Below are 17,849 nucleotides of genomic sequence, written 5' to 3' on the forward strand. Positions count from 1 at the left end.
GGAGACCCCAGACGCCTGGCTCCCTGCTCCCTCCCAGGGAATATGGGACACCCCCCTCACACCCCTTGTGCCACCCACTGTCGAATACTCACCCTCGCCATCGTCTCCTCGCCTCGGAGCAGGACAACCTCGAAGCCATCACCGTGGAGTGTGACATGACTGAAGGAGGCGCCCGGCCCCACGCCAAACTGGCCGCCCGCCGTGACATGGATGGTGGGCAGTTGGGTGCCGCAGGTGCTCACCAACGTCTGGGTGCAAGCCCCCGCCAAGCCGTAGCTCTTCCCATCAAAGGCCCGGTAACGCCAGCGCCCCAAAATGTGGCAAACGAGTGGGGGCTGCGAGACAGGGAGGCATCTGGGTGAGGTTTCCACCATCTTGCACGTTGTCCCCTTCGGGCAATGCACATCGTTGCAAGATGTCTTGTCGGGGACGCATTTGGGTGAGTTTTCCACCATCTGGCACGTCGTTCTGGATGGGCAATGCACGTCGTTGCAAGATGGCTCGCTGGGGACGCATTTGGGCCAGTCGTCCACCATCTTGCACGTGCTCCCAGATGGGCAACGCACTTCTTTGCAAGACATCTTGTTGGGCACACATTTGGGCCAGTCTTCCACCACCCTACACGTCGTTCCGGCTGGACAATGCATGTCATTGCAAGTTGGCTTGTTGGGCACGCATTTGGGCCAATCCTCCACTATCTGGCACGTCGTCCCCACCGGGCAATGCACCTCTTTGCAGGTTGGTTTGTTGGGCACGCATTTGGGCCAATCTTCCACCATCTGGCACGTGGTACCGGCCGGGCAGCGGACGGTGCTGCAGGAGGGCTTGTTGGGCACGCACGTTGGCCAACCACCCTCCATTTGGCACGTGGTGCCCTCGGGGCAGCGGACGGCGCTGCAGGTGGGTTGGTTGGGCATGCACTTGGGCCAGCCCTCCACCATGTGGCACGTGGTCCCCTCCAAGCAATGCACAGTGTCACACGTGGGCTTTGGGGGCACGCAGCGGGGGACGCCCTCCACCACTTGGCACGTGGTGCCGGACTTGCAGGAGATGCCGGTACAAGACGCCGCAGGCGCGCTCCTCACCATCCGCACGCACTTGGGCCAGCCTCGCACCACCCGGCATGCCATCTCGCTCGGGCACTGCAGGTCACCGCACGAGGGGATGCGGACACAGCGGGGCCACCCGTTGAGAAGCTTGCAGCCCATTCCTGCTTGGCAGTGGAGGTTCTTGCACGAAGGCCGGGAGACACAGGTGGGGTGGCCATGCACCACCATGCAAACGGTGCCGGGCTTGCAGGCAAAGTTCTGGCAGGACCCAGGGGTGGCAGCACAGTGAGCACCATTGCAGGATGAGGGGATGGAGGAGACCCCAGTGGAAATTTGGGGGACAGAAGCAGGGTGACCCCACGATGCAGATCGGAAGAGGGGATGGCTGGGAAGACACTGGGGCCAACCCTCTGTCATCGTGCAGGCCGTGCCCTTGGGACACTGGATGTCATTGCAGGAGGGTTGGTTGTAGACACACTGCGGCCACCCATCTGTCATCTTGCACGTGGTCCCCTTTGGACACTGGATGTCCCTGCAAGACGGTCTACGAATGGAGGTCTTGGGTTGCACACATTGGGGCCAACCATCAACCATCTGGCAAGCTGATCCCTTCTGACATTGGATGTCACTGCAGGAGGGACGGTTTTGCACACACTGGGGCCAACCGTTGACAATATTGCACGTGGTCCCCTTGGGACAGTGGACATCACTGCAGGAGGGTTGGCTGTGGATACACTGGGGCCACCCCTGCAGCATTTTGCATGAGGTCCCTTTGGGACACTGGACGTTGTTGCAGGATGGTAGCCTCACGGTGGTCTTTGTTTGCACACATCGGGGCCAACCATCAACCATCTGGCACACAGTTCCCTTCTGGCATTGGATGTCACTGCAGGAGGGACGATTTTGGATGCATTGTGGCCAACCATTGACAATGTTGCATGTGGTCCCCTTGGGACATTGGATGTCACTGCAGGAGGGACGATTCTGGACACATTGGGGCCAACCGTTGATAATATTGCATGTAGTCCCTTTAGGACATTGGATGTCACTGCAGGAAGGTTGGCTGTGGACACACTGTGGCCACCCATCTGTCATCTTGCACGTGGTCCCTTTGGGACACTGCACATTGTTGCAAGAAGGACGTCCTGGGGAGGTCTTGCTTTGGACACACTGGGGCCAACCATCAACCATCTGGCACGTGGTTCCCTTCTGGCATTGGATGTCGCTGCAGGAGGGTTGTCTATGGATACACTGAGGCCACCCGTGTAGCATCTTGCACGTGATCCCTTTGGGACACTGAATATCCCTGCAGGAAGGTCCCCTAATGGAAGTCTTGGATTGGACACACTGGGGCCAACCATCAACCATCTGGCACGTGGTTCCCTTCTGGCACTGGATGTCACTGCAGGAGGGACGATTTTGGACACACTGGGGCCATCCGTTGACCATATTACATGCGGTCCCTTTGGGACACTGGACATCGTGACAGGAGGGCTGTGAGTGGACACACTGCGGCCACCCATGTAGCATTTTGCACATGGATCCCTTGGAACACTGGACGTCCCTACAAGTCGGTCTCCTGATGGAAGTCTTGACTTGCACACACCGTGGCCAACCATCGACCATCTGGCACGTAGTTCCCTTCTGACACTGGATGTCACTGCAGGAGGGTGGGTTCTGGATGCAGTGGGGCCACCCATTCGTCATCTTGCACGTGGTCCCTTTGGAGCAGTGGAGGTCCGCGCAAGTAGGTCGCCTTGGTGAGACCTTGATTTGAACACACCGGGGCCAACCATCAACCATCTGACACGTGGATCCCTTCTGACATTGGACGTCATTGCAAGAGGGTTGGGTGTAGACGCACTGCGGCCAGCTGTCTGTTATCTTGCAGATGCTCCCTTTGGGACATTGGAGGTCATTGCAAGTAGGTCTGCGAATGGAGGTCTTGATTTGCACACACCTGGGCCAACCGTCCACCATCTGGCATGTGGTTCCCTTCTGGCATTGGGTGTTGCTGCAAGAAGGCCGGTTTGGGACGCATTGGGGCCAACCGTTGACAATATTGCACGTGGTCCCCTTGGGACAGTGGACATCACTGCAGGAGGGCTGGCTGTGGACACACTGTGGCCACCCCTGCAGCATCTTGCATGAGGTCCCTTTGGGACACTGGACGTTGTTGCAGGATGGTAGCCTCACGGTGGTCTTTGTTTGCACACACCGGGGCCAACCATCAACCATCTGGCACGCGGTTCCCTTCTGGCACTGGATGTCACTGCAGGAGGGACGATTTTGGATGCACTGAGGCCAACCGTTGATAATATTGCACGTGGTTCCTTTGGGACACTGGACGTCACTGCATGAAGGTTGCCTTGAGGACATCTTGGTTTGGATACACCTGGGCCAACTGTCCACCATCTGGCACGTGGTTCCCTTCTGGCATTGGATGTCACTGCAGGAAGGTTGGTTGTGGACACACTGTGGCCATCCATTGAACATAGAGCACGTAGTCCCTTTAGGACACTGGATGTCCTTACAAGTAGGTTGTCTCTGAACACATCGTGGCCAACCATCTACAATCTGACATACGCTTCCCTTCTGGCACTGGATGTCGTTGCAGGACGGTTGTCTGTGGACACACTGAGGCCACCCAAGTAGCACCTTGCACGTGGTCCCTTTGGGGCACTGGATGTCCCTGCAAGAAGGTTGCCTTAGGGAGATCTTGGTTTGGACGCACCGGGGCCAACCATCGACCATCTGGCACGTGGTTCCCTTCTGGCACTGGATGTCCTGGCAGGAGGGCTGCCTGTGGACACATTGGGGCAACCCATGTAGCATCTTGCACGCCGTCCCTTTGGGACACTGGAGATCCTTGCAAGAAGGTTTCCTAGGAGCCATCTTGACTTGGACACACCGGGGCCAACCATCGATCATCTGGCATCTGGTTCCCTTTTGACACTGGACGTCATGGCAGGAAGGCTGGTTCTGGACACACTGGGGCCAACCGTCTGCCATCTTGCATGAGGTCCCTGTAGGACACTGGAGGTCGTTGCAAGTTGGCTGATGCTGAACACACCTTGGCCAACCATCCATGATCTGACACACACTTCCTTTTTGACACTGGATGTCATTGCAAGATGGTTGGCTGTGGACACACTGAGGCCAACCATATAGTATCTTGCACGTGGTTCCTTTGGGACACTGCACATTGTTGCAAGAAGGCCGTCTTGGGGAGATCTTGCTTTGGACACACCGGGGCCAACCATCGACCATCTGGCACACAGTTCCTTTCTGGCATTGAATATCACTACAAGAAGGTCGGTTATGGATGCACTGCGGCCAACCATCCACCATCTTACACGTGGTCCCTTTGGGACACTGGGTGTCACTGCAGGAAGGTCTCCTTGGGGGAATTTTGGTTTGGACACACCGGGGCCAACCATCAACCATCTGGCACACAGTTCCCTTCTGGCATTGGATGTCACTGCAGGAGGGTGCGTTGTGGACACATTGTGGCTGGCCATTAATCATGTTACACGTGGTCTCTTTAGGACATTGGATGTCACTGCAGGAAGGTCGCCTTGGTGAGACCTTGGTCTGAACACACCGGGGCCAACCATCAACCATCTGGCAAGCTGATCCCTTCTGACATTGGATGTCACTGCAGGAGGGACGGTTTTGCACACACTGGGGCCAACCGTTGACAATATTGCACGTGGTCCCCTTGGGACAGTGGACATCACTGCAGGAGGGCTGGCTGTGGACGCACTGGGGCCACCCCTGCAGCATTTTGCATGAGGTCCCTTTGGGACACTGGACGTTGTTGCAGGATGGTTGTCTCAGCACGGTCTTTGTTTGCACACACTGGGGCCAACCATCAACCATCTGGCACGCGGATCCCTTCTGGCACTGGACATCGTGGCAGGAAGGCTGCATGTGGACACACCTGGCCCACCCATCTGTGATCCTACACGTGGTCCCCTTTGGACATTGGATAGCCTTGCAGGAGGGTTTGTTGTGAACACATTGAGGCCACTCATCTCTCAACCTGCACGTGGTCTCTTTGGGGCACTGGACATCCCTGCAGGAAGGTTTCCTAATGGAGGTCTTGACTTGGACACACTGGGGCCAACCATCGACCATCTGGCACGTGGTTCCCTTCTGGCACTGGACATCATGGCAAGATGGTCGGTTTTGGATGCAGAGTGGCCAACCATCATCCATCTTACACGTGGTCCCTCTGGGACAGTGGATGTCACCACAAGTAGGTTGCACTGAGGGCATCTTGGTTTGGACGCACCGGGGCCAACCATCTACCATGTGGCACGTGGTTCCCTTCTGGCATTGGATCTCATTGCAAGAGGGCACGCTGTGGACACAGTGGGGTTGCCCATCTGCCATCTTACACGTGGTCCCTTTGGGACACTGGATGTCTCTGCAGGACGGCTGCCTCACGGAGGTCTTGGTTTGGATGCACCGGGGCCAACCATCAAGCATCTGGCACGCAGTTCCCTTTTGGCATTGGATGTCGCTACAGGTGGGTGCGTTGTGGATGCATCGTGGTTGACCATCAATCAAGTTGCACGTGGTCTCTTTAGGACATTGGATGTCACTGCAGGAAGGTCGCCTTGGTGAGACCTTGGTTTGAACACACCGGGGCCAACCATCAACCATGTGGCACGTGGATCCCTTCTGGCATTGGATGTCACTGCAGGAGGGTCCATCGTGGACACAGTGGGGTTGCCCATCCGCCATCTTACATGTGGTCCCTTTGGGACACTGGATGTCCCTGCAAGATGGCTGCCTCACAGACGTCTTGGCTTGGATGCACCGAGGCCAACCATCCACCATCTGACATGTGGTTCCCTTCTGGCACTGGACATCACTGCAGGAGGGCGCGTTGTGGACACATCGTGGTTGGCCATCAATCATATTACATACAGTCCCTTTGGGACAGTGGACATCATTGCAAGAAGGTCGTCTTGGGGAGATCTTGATTTGGACACACCGGGGCCAACCATCAACTATCTGGCAAGTGGTTCCTTTCTGGCATTGGATCTCACTGCAGGAAGGTGGGTTATGGACACATCGTGGTTGGCCATCAATCAAGTTGCAAGTGGTCTCTTTGGGACAGTGGACATCATTGCAAGAAGGCCGTCTTGGGGAGATCTTGATTTGGACACACCGGGGCCAACCATCAACTATCTGGCAAGTGGTTCCTTTCTGGCATTGGATCTCACTGCAGGAAGGTGGGTTATGGACACATCGTGGTTGGCCATCAATCAAGTTGCAAGTGGTCTCTTTGGGACAGTGGACATCATTGCAAGAAGGTTGCCTGATGGCCATCTTGGTTTGGATGCACCGGGGCCAACCATCAACCATCTGACATGTGGTTCCCTTCTGGCACTGGACATCACTGCAGGAGGGTGTGTTGTGGACACAGTGGGGTTGTCCATCTGCCATCTTACATGTGGTCCCTTTGGGACACTGGATGTCCTTGCAAAACGGCTGCCTCACAGAGGTTTTGACTTGGATACACCGTGGCCAACCATCAACCATCTGGCAAGTGGTTCCCTTCTGGCATTGGATCTCACTGCAGGAAGGTGGGTTATGGACACATCGTGGTTGACCATCAATCAAGTTGCAAGTGGTCCCTTTGGGACAGTGGACATCATTGCAAGACGGTCGCCTGACGGATATCTTGGTTTGGATGCACTGGGGCCAACCATCAACCATCTGGCACACGGTTCCCTTCTGGCATTGGATCTCACTGCAGGAGGGTGTGCTGTGGACACAGTGGGGTTGCCCATCTGCCATCCTACACGTGGTCCCTTTGGGACACTGGATGTCCCTGCAAGACGGCTGCCTCACGGGCGTCTTGGCTTGGATGCACCGAGGCCAACCGTCCACCATCTGACACGTGGTTCCCTTCTGGCACTGGACATCACTGCAGGAGGGCGCGTTGTGGACACATCGTGGTTGGCCATCAATCATATTACATACAGTCCCTTTGGGACAGTGGACATCATTGCAAGAAGGCCGTCTTGGGGAGATCTTGATTTGGACACACCGGGGCCAACCATCAACTATCTGGCAAGTGGATCCTTTCTGGCATTGGATCTCACTGCAGGAAGGTGGGTTATGGACACATCGTGGTTGGCCATCAATCAAGTTGCAAGTGGTCCCTTTGGGACAGTGGACATCATTGCAAGAAGGTCGCCTGATGGATATCTTGGTTTGGATGCACCGGGGCCAACCATCAACCATCTGACATGCGGTTCCCTTCTGGCACTGGACATCACTGCAGGAGGGTGTGTTGTGGACACAGTGGGGTTGCCCATCTGCCATCTTACACGTGGTCCCTTTGGGACATTGGATGTCCCTGCAGGACGGCTGCCTCACGGAGGTTTTGGTTTGGATGCAACGGGGCCAACCATCCACCATCTGACACGTGGTTCCCTTCTGGCACTCGATGTCACTGCAAGAGGGATGATTTTGGACACATCGTGGTTGGCCATCAATCAAGTTGCACGTAGTCCCTTTGGGACAGTGGACGTCATTGCAAGAAGGTCGCCTGATGGATATCTTGGTTTGGATGCACCGAGGCCAACCATCTACCATCTGGCAAGTGGTTCCCTTCTGGCATTGGATGTCACTGCATGAGGGCGCATTGTGGACACAGTGGGGTTGCCCATCTGCCATCCTACACGTGGTCCCTTTGGGACACTGGATGTCTCTGCAGGACGGCTGCCTCATGGAGGTCTTGGTTTGCACACATCGGGGCCAACCATCAACCATCTGGCACGTGGTTCCCTTCTGGCATTGGATCTCACTGCAGGAGGGTGGATTATGGACACATCGTGGTTGACCATCAATCAAGTTGCAAGTGGTCTCTTTGGGACAGTGGACATCATTGCAAGAAGGTTGCCTGATGGGCATCTTGGTTTGGATGCACCGGGGCCAACCATCAACCATCTGGCACGTGGTTCCCTTCTGGCACTGGACATCACTGCAGGAGGGTGTGTTGTGGACGCATCGTGGTTGGCCATCTATCATATTACATGCAGTCCCTTTGGGACAGTGGACATCATTGCAAGAAGGCTGTCTTGGGGAGATCTTGATTTGGATGCACCGGGGCCAACCATCAACTATCTGGCACATGGTTCCCTTCTGGCACTGGATATCACTGCAGGAGGGCACGTTGTGGACACAGTGGGGTTGTCCATCCGCCATCTTACACGTGGTCCCTTTGGGACACTGGATATCACTGCAGGAACGATGTTGGGCAACGCATTTGGGTCCACCTTCCACTATGTTGCAGACGGTTCCTTTTGCACACTGCATGTCCTCACACGTCCTTTTTTTCTGGTTTGGCTGTGTATGGGATATCTTGGTTTGAACACACCGGGGCCAACCATCAACCATCTGGCACGTGGCTCCCTTCTGGCACTGGACATCGCTGCATGAAGGTGGGTTGTGGATGCATCGTGGTTGGCCATTAATCATGTTGCATGTGGTCTCTTTAGGACACTGTATGTCACTGCAGGAAGGTTGCCTTGGTGAGACTTTGGTTTGAACACACCGGGGCCAACCATCAACCATCTGACACATGGTTCCCTTCTGGCACTGGACATCGCTGCAGGAAGGTGGGTTAGGGACACACCGAGGTTGGTTGTCCATCATCTTACATGAGGTCCCTCGGTGACACCACACGTTGGCACAAGATGGCTGCGCACTGGGTAGCTGTTTCGGGATGGGATGGGAGTAGAAATATCTCCTGGTGCCTGCCCAGTTGGGAGAAGCCAGTTGCTGGTGGAAGGGTCCACTCTGCACGCAGCGGGGCCAACCCTGTGCCATGAGGCACCTGGTCCCCTTCGGGCACTGGATGTTGCTGCAGGAGGGTGGGTTGTGGATACACTTGGGCCAACCTTTGATCATCTTGCACACGGTGCCTTGGGAACATCGGATATCGTTGCATGATGGCAGGGGACCGACGCATTTGGGCCACCCGTCTACTATTTTGCACACCGTCCCCATTTGGCAACGGATGTCCTCGCACGATGGTGTTTTATGGATGGCTTGCGAGTAGGAGGTCTTGGTTGGCCCGCACCAAGGCCAGCCATCGACCATGTGGCACACGGTTCCCTTCTGGCATTGGATGTCATCACAGGAGGGCGGGTTGTGGACACACTGCGCTTGGCCATCAGTCACCTTGCATGAGGTTCCTTTGGGACACTGGATGTCCCGACAAGGTTGTCTTGGGGACGTCTTGCTTTGGACACACCGTGGCCAACCATCGACGATCTGGCATGAGGTTCCCTTCTCGCATTTGATGTCACTGCAGGAGGGGCGGTTCTGGACGCAGTGGGGCCACCCATCCGTTATCTTGCACGTGGTCCTTTTGGGACAGTGGATGTCACTGCAGGAAGGTCGTCTTGGGGACGTCTTGGTGGGGACACACTGGGGCCAACCATCCACCACCTTGCACGTGGTCCCTTTCGTACAGGGAACGTTTTGGCACGAGGGGGGTGCCTGGAGGGCTGGCGGTGGTGGCACTTCCCTCTGGAAGACCTGCTTGCGCACGCATTTGGGCCACCCGTCCACCATTTTGCAGTGGGTCCCCTTCAAACACTGAATGTCCCGGCAGGACGGCAGGAGGTGGACACACCTGGGCCATCCGTCCACCATCTTGCACTGCATGCCCTCGCCGCACTTGGTGTTGTGGCACGAAGGCACGGGGACGCACTTGGGTCTCCCGGCCACCATCTGGCACCGCGTCCCACCCTTGCAGGGGAAGTTCCGACACGAGGGCACGGGGACACACTTGGGCCACCCATCCACCATCTTGCATCGCGTTCCTGCCCCACAACGGAAGTTGTTGCACGACGGCAACGGGACGCATTTGGGCAATCCGTCCACCATCTGGCACCGAGTTCCAGCTCCACATCGGGTGTTCTTGCATGATGGTAAGGGGACACACCTGGGCCACCCGTCCACCATCTTGCACTGAGTTCCTGCTCCACAATGGAAGTTCTTACATGAGGGCAATGGGACACATTTGGGCCATCCGTCCACCATCTGGCACCGAGTTCCGGTTCCACAGCGGGTGTTCTTGCACGATGGCAACGGGACACATTTTGTCCACCCGTCCACCATCTGGCACTGAGTTCCTGCTCCACACTGGAAGTTCTTGCACGATGGCAATGGGACACACTTGGGCCATCCATCAACCATCTTGCATTCTGTTCCAGCTCCACAACGGGTGTTCTTGCACGATGGTAATGGGACACATTTTGGCCACCCGTCCACCATTTTGCATTCTGTTCCAGCTTCACAATGGAAGTTCTTACATGAGGGCAATGGGACACATTTGGGCAACCCATCCACCATCTTGCATTGCGTTCCTTCTTCACAACGGGTGTTCTTGCACGAAGGCAATGGGACACATTTGGGCCATCCATCCACCATTTTGCACTGCGTTCCTGCTTCACAACGGGTGTTTTTACATGAGGGTAGTGGGATGCATTTTGGCCATCCATCAACCATCTTGCATTCTGTTCCAGCTCCACAACGGGTGTTCTTACATGAGGGCAAGGGGACGCATTTCGGCCATCCATCAACCATCTTGCATTCTGTTCCTGCTTGGCAGTGGAAGTTCTTACATGAGGGCAATGGAACACATTTGGGTAATCCATCAACCATCTTGCATTCTGTTCCAGCTCCACAACGGGTGTTCTTGCATGAAGGCAACGGGACACATTTTGGCCACCCGTCCACCATCTTGCATTCTGTTCCTGCTTCACAACGAGTGTTTTTACACGAGGGTAATGGGATGCATTTTGGCCACCCGTCCACCATCTTGCATTCTGTTCCTGCTTGGCAATGGAAGTTCTTGCACGAGGGCAATGGGATGCATTTGGGCAATCCATCAACCATCTTGCATTCTGTTCCAGCTCCACAACGGGTGTTCTTGCACGAGGGCAATGGGATGCATTTGGGCAATCCATCAATCATCTTGCATTCTGTTCCAGCTTCACAACGGGTGTTCTTGCACGAGGGCAATGGGATGCATTTGGGCAATCCATCAATCATCTTGCATTCTGTTCCTGCTTCACAACGGGTGTTTTTACATGAGGGTAATGGGATGCATTTTGGCCATCCATCAACCATCTTGCATTCTGTTCCAGCTCCACAACGGGTGTTTTTACATGAGGGTAATGGGACACACTTGGGCCACCCATCAACCATCTTGCATTCTGTTCCTGCTTCACAACGGGTGTTCTTGCAGGAGGGCAACGGGACACACTTAGGCCACCCATCCACCATCTTGCATTCTGTTCCAGCTCCACAACGGATGTTCTTGCATGATGGCAATGGGACACATTTTGGCCACCCATCCACCATCTTGCATTCTGTTCCTGCTTCACAGCGGGTGTTCTTGCACGATGGCAGTGGGACGCATTGGGGCCACCCGTCCACCATCTGGCACTGTGTCCCTTCTTTGCACGGGTAGTTTTTGCAGGAGGGCGAGGGGACACACTTGGGCCTGCCGTCCAACACTCTGCAAGTGGTCCCCAGCCCACATTGTACCCCAGAGCAGAGCTTGGCACTGCTGTGGGCTTGTGGATCAGCACCTGGGGAATAAAACCAGGAGACCGGTGAGCAACACCCCAACCCCTTATCAGACAGCAGAGAATCCACTGCTCAACAATCAGCTTACTTTTGTGACAAATAAGGCAGATTTTCCCACCTTTTCCTCTCCTCCTGCTAAAACCATCTCTTCCTTCCTTTTGGGTGCATATTCATGGGAGGATTTAAGGGTGAGTATTCTCTAAGGGCTTGTATATGGGTTGAGCGCTCACTGCTGCCCATTCCCAGGGAAGGGGATGGTGCAGTTATGGGGTTGCATGGACGTTGGGCTAGAAACACCAAATCTGGGCATTGGGGATGCAAAAGGAGAAGCGCAATGAAAGGGTGTTTGGGTTTGGGGGCAAGAAATGCCAGATTTGGGGTGGGAGATGCAAAGCAAGAGGTGCAATGAAAGGATGCGTAGATTTGGGGACAGGAAGTGCAAAATTTGGCAGGTTGGAGATGCAAAGGGAAAGGAGGGATGAGGTGGAAAAGGAGGAGCCATTTCAGAGACTGGTGGGGAGAGGGGTAGGGTGGCATTTGGGTGCAGAAATGGGGGTTTTGGCCAAACTGGACTCACCACACTGGAGCACGAACCAGGCCCAGAGAAGCAACGTCTGACGAGGCCCCATCTGCACCACACGCCGCAGAGAGGACGGTAAGAAGTGGTGTGGGGGGACCCAGGCATCCAGGGACACACCCTGCCCCATAGACCCCACAATCCCCCATAATGGAAGGGGGACTCATATTTCCAGGACCCACCTTGACCCTGCTCTTCCCCATCGACCCCATTCCCACCTAAAATGGGGCAGGGGACCCAGGCATTTGGGAACTCACCCTGCCACACTGCACCCCATAAATCCCCACAGCTGGGCAATGGAACCAGCTATCCGAGATCCACCCCACCTCACTGCACCCCACAGAACCCATTCCCACCTAAAACGGGGCAGGGGACCCCAGACGTCAAGGACCCATCTTGCCCCACCATACCCCACAGCCCCATATCCCACTAAAATGGGGCAGGGGACCACGGTATCCAGGATCTGTCCTGCCCCACTCCACCCCATAGACCCCACGATGCCCCAGAAAAGGACAGGAGACCCAGGTGCCCATCTTGCCCCACTCCACCCCATAGACCCCATAACACCCCAGAATGAGGAAGGGGATGCAGGTGTCTGGGACCCACCCTGCCCCATTCTGCCCCATAGACCCCATAACCCTCCCCACCCTGCCCCATTCTGCCCCATAGACCCCATAACCCTCCCCACCCCCCTCAAATGGAAAGGGGACCCAAGTGTCCAGGACTCACCATGCCAGGGCCACGGGGCTGTGACTCCTCCAAGGGCTCTGGGTTTTTGTAGGGGCCAAAGGGGTGGCAGCAGCCAATGGCGTGCTGGCTCCACCCCCCTCAGTGCCACCCCCACTGGTCCCCGTGGAGGGGGTGGGGTCTGGGGGCACCCTGGCCCCGGGGGCAGAGATAAGATCTGGGGCTGGACGGATTCAGGCTGGTGCTGGCGCCAGCAGGGCGGCGGGGGGGGAGGCACGGTGGTGGCTCCTCTGCGGTCTTTCCATCCGTCTGCCCATCCAATGATGCATCTGTCCATCTGTCCTTCCATCTCTCCTTCCATCTCGCCATCCACTCTTTCATTTATCCATACATTCATGCAATGATCCGTCTGTCCGTCCGTCCGTCCATCCACCCATCTGTCCGTTCAATGCTTCTTCCAACCGTCCCTTCTTCCAGCCAATGATCCCTCCGTCCGTTCATCCATCCCTCTGTCCATTCCTCCGTCTGTCTGTCCATCTATTCGTCCATCCTATGATTCCTCCTTCTGTTGATCCCTCTGTCTGTCCATCTGTCCTTCCACCCATCCATCCATCCAAGGATCCCTCAATCCACTCTTTCATCCATCCCTCTATCCGTTCAACAATTCCTTCCTCGGTTGATCCCTCCATCTATCTGTTCCTCCATCCATCCTTCCATCCAACGATCCCTCAATCCATTCTTCCATTAGTCCCTCCATCTGTCCATCCATCCCTCCATCCGTCTGCCCATCCCTCCAAGAATTCCTTTCTCAGTTGATCCCTCCATCCATCCATTCCTCCATCCGTCCTTGAATGCAACGATCCCTCCATCCCTCTCTCTACCCATCCAATGATCCCTCCATGAATTATTCCATTAATCCATCCATCCACGCATCCCTCCAACAATTCCTTCCTCAGCTGATCTCTCCATCCATCCGTTCCTCCATCCATACAATGATCCCTCAGTCCATTCTTCCATTAGTCCATCCATCCATCCATCCACCCATCCCTCCAACAATTTCTTCCTCAGTTGATCCCTCCATCCATCTGTTCCTCCATCCATCTGCCCACCCAATGATCCCTCCATCCACCCAATTGTTCTTCTATCCCTCCATCCACCATCCCTCCATCCATCCTTCCGTCCCTCATCCTTCCATCCCTCCTTCCTTCCATCCCTTCATCCTTCCTCCATCCCCATAATCTCGTCATCCATCTCTCCACCCATCCATGCCTTCATCCATCCATCTGGGCACGGTTCCTCCTTCCCTTCCCCTTCCTCCTTCCCATCCTTCCCTCCCTTTCCCATGTCTTGTGCCCCCCAGCCCCCTTTTTGCCACCCCCCAACCCCCAGGACCCAGGCGGCCGGGTCCGACGTGGGGCAGGGCCGTGTTTGGGGACGCTCGGGTCCCTCTGCTCTCCTGCTCCGGATAATTGGGGCTGCGACGGGGCAGGAGCCTTTTGTTCTTGGGAACAATAGGCACGGCCGAGGCGGGGTGGCAGGGGGGGGAAACGGGGGCGGCACCCAGGGTCGCAGGTGGGTCTGGTGTTGGGGGGGTCCAAAGCTCCATGGAGCACCCATAGACCTACCAGAATAGGTGGAGGTGGCACCCAGATGCATGCAGGAGGGACCCCCCCCCCAAATACCGCCAAGGACCCCCTCTTCACCCCCATAATGACCCAAGTGCCCGGACACCCCCTCTTGCCCCCCCTTCTTATCCTGAGGGTCCCAGAGCACCTTCTCCACCCTGCAAAGCACCCAATTTCCCCACACACACACCAAATCAGCGTGCCCTGGGGGATCCCAAGCATCTGCGGACCCCCACCCCAAACCCCATCTAACTTGGGGGACCCAGGTTTGGGGATCTCCTCCCCACCCCCATAGGGACTTCAGGGGTTCATCCCCACCCCACAGAGGATCCCAGGCATTTGGGGGCCCCCTCCTCAGACCCCACCACCATCACCCTGTGGGACATAGGGGTGTGAGGGGACTGCCCCCAATTCCCCCCCCCCCCAAGGGACCCAGGCATCCGAGGCGGCTGTGGGTCAGCCCCACCTTCGTCGCCGCTAATTGTTGAGCAAATGAACAGGCGGCACCAGGGCATCACGGCCCGGAGAGCCACTAACGAGGGGCCCGGACGCTGTAGGGTCCCCCTCCCCACCAGCCATACGGGGGGCTTGGGTGTTCCCTGGGCAGGTTTGGGGGGTAGCTGGGGAAATTTGGGGGGCTTGGGCTGGTTTAGGGGGGCCCTGGGGTAGGTTGGAGGGTGCTTGGGGAGGGTTGGAGGGTCCATGGGGTGGTTTGGGGGGTCCATGGGGTGGTTTGGGGGGCCCATGGGGTGGTTTGAGGGGTCTACGGGGTGGTTTTGGGGGATATCTGAAGGGGTTTGGGGTCCCCATGTTGGATACAGGGGGCTTCCTGGTGTGATTTGGGTGGTGTCCCTGTGGTGGGGTTTGGAGGGGTTCTGGGGGGGGTTGAAGGGGTCTCTGGGGTGGTGTTGGGGGTCCATGGAAGGTTTGGGTACACCCTGGGGTGGTTTAGGATGGTTCTTGGAGGGGTTTGGGGATCCCAGGAGGGATTTAGTGTGTCCCTGAGGTGATTATGGGGATGTCCTTGGGGTGGTTTGAGAGGGTCCCTGGAAAGATTTGGGGCATCTCTGGGGTGGATTTGGGGATCCACAGAGGGTCTGGAGGGTCCTTGAGTGGTTTGGGGGGGACACTGGAGCAGTTTGGGGGTCCCAGGGGGGATTTAGGGGATTCCTACGCTGATTTGAGGAGACCCTGGAGGGATTTGGGTGTTCTGGGGGGCCTGAAGGGGTCCCTGAGGAGGTCTGGGGTTCTATGGAGGGTTTGGGAGCACTCTGGGATGGTTTATGGGGGTCCCTGCTGGGATTTGGGGTGGTCCTGGAGCAGCTTGGGCGTCCTAATGGGGTATTTAAGGGGTCCCTGGGGTGTTCTGAGGGGTCTCTGGAGCATTTTGGGGATCTCAGTGGGATTTAGGAGATCCCTAGGGTGATCTGAGTGGGTCTCTGGGGCCATTTTTGGGGTCTCTGGAGGAGTTTGGGGCTTGCAGGGGGGCTGAGGGGGGTCCCTGTGGAAGTCTGTGGTGTCTCTGGGGTGGTTTTGGGGGTCCATGGAGGGTTTTGGGGGACCCCAGATTGGGTTAGGTTAGGGGGGTCCCTGTAGAAATTTAGGGGTCTCAGGGTGGTTAGGGAGTCCCAGGGGGTACTTAGGGTGTCCATGGGGTAACAGGAGGGTGCTCGCAGTGGTTTTGTGGTCCCTGGAGCAGTCTCTGGAAGGTTTAGGGGGTCCCAGAGAGGTTGCCCAGAGTGTTTTGGGTGATTCCTCCACCAGCCCCAAGGCCAAGGCCTACCCCAACACCCAGGTCAACCCCAACATAAAGGCCAACCCTCCAAGTCCTCCACCCCTCGCCCCCCACCCCTCAGCACCCCACCATGCTCCCATCACCCTTCAAACCCCCTGAAGGCCCCATGTTGGGGCCACAAGGCCTACCCCAACACCAAGGCCTACCCCAACACCAAGACCAACCCCAACACCAACACCAAGGCCAACCCCAACCCTCCAAGTCCCCAACTGCTCTCCTCCCACCCCTCAGCATCCCATCATGCTCCCATCACCACCCAAAACCCCTGAAGGTCCCATGTTGGGGCCACAAGGCCTACCCCAACACTAAGGCCTACCCCAACACCAAGGCCTATCCCAACCCTCCAAGTCCCCCACCTCTCTCCCCACACCCCTCAGCACCCCATAATGCTCTCATCACCCCCAAAACCCCTGAAGGCCCCATGTTAGGGCCACAAGGCCTACCCCTACACCAACCCCAATCCCAAGGCCTACCCCAACCCCCAGGCCAAGGCCAACCCCGACCTTTCAAGTCTCTCACCCGTTTCCTCCCACCCCTCAGCACCCCACCATGCTCCCAGCACCCCCCAAAACCCCTGAAGGCCCATGTTGGGGCCACAAGGCCTACCCCAATGCCAACCCCAAGGCCAAGGCCAAGACCAAGGCCTACCCCAACACCAAGGCCAGCCCCAACACCAAGGCCAAGGCCAACCTCAACCCTCCAAGTCCCCCACCCTGCTCCCCACACCCCTCAGCACTCCATAATGTTTTCATCACCCCCCCAAAACCTCCTGAAGGCCCTGTGTTGGGGCCGCCCTCTCCATGCCTTCCTTGGGAAGTCCTGGCTGAAGGTGAAGTTGTACCCATAGACGATGACCCACGCCAAGCATGTGAAGGAGACCAGCCCCCGAGCCTCATCCTGCACCAACACCTGGAAGCCCACCAGCTTCCTGCTCACCTCGCACGTCCCAGTGAATTCGTAGAAGCAACCGCTCCCATAATCACAGCAGTTCCCATCGAAGGTGACATAATGTAGGTCCCCACCATGCAGGTGCCATTGCAGAGGACCAAGCCCTGGGTGTTCTGGCAGGGTGCTGAGCAGTTTTGTGGGGTGCACGGTGCAAGCAGGCAGAGCTGCAGGCATTGTAGTGGCTGCTTTCCAGGCATGGCAGTGCTGTGGGTAGGAAGGAGAGGTGAGTGCTGAGAGGGTGTGTTGTAAACCCCAAATCTCTGTGAAATGTGTGCGTTGCAAACCCCAAATCCCCGTGCAATGTGTGCATTGCAAACCTCAAATCCCAGTGCAGTGTGTGCATTGCAAACCCCAAATCCCTGTGCAACCTGTGCATTTCAAGCCCCAAATCCCAGTGCAACTTGTGCATGCAACACTAAATTTACACCACAAGGAGCGTGCAACACTGAATTTGCACTCTGAGGAGCATGCAGCACTGAAATTGCACCCCAAGGGGTGTGCAACACTGAATTTGCACCCTGAGGAGCATGCAACACTAC

The 17,849-nt window shown here is 56.6% G+C and overlaps 1 protein-coding gene across 1 annotated transcript; it reads right to left on the reverse strand.

Annotated features, from left to right (window-relative positions):
- Nucleotides 1–56: 56 nt before the first annotated feature.
- LOC308184608 (uncharacterized protein) lies at nucleotides 57–12,947 on the reverse strand (the record flags this gene model as incomplete). Its single annotated transcript, XM_080571809.1, has 2 exons — nucleotides 12,256–12,947; nucleotides 57–11,680 (listed from the first exon to the last, which is right to left on the reverse strand). The coding sequence occupies exons 1-2, from the start codon at nucleotides 12,383–12,385 to the stop codon at nucleotides 57–59; spliced, it is 11,754 nt and encodes a 3,917-aa protein (XP_080427935.1). The 5' UTR covers nucleotides 12,386–12,947.
- Nucleotides 12,948–17,849: the final 4,902 nt, after the last annotated feature.

This window comes from Anser brachyrhynchus, assembly GCF_964034855.1.
Source record: "Anser brachyrhynchus genome assembly, chromosome: 38".
In the NCBI taxonomy this organism is placed as follows: Eukaryota; Metazoa; Chordata; class Aves; order Anseriformes; family Anatidae; genus Anser; species Anser brachyrhynchus.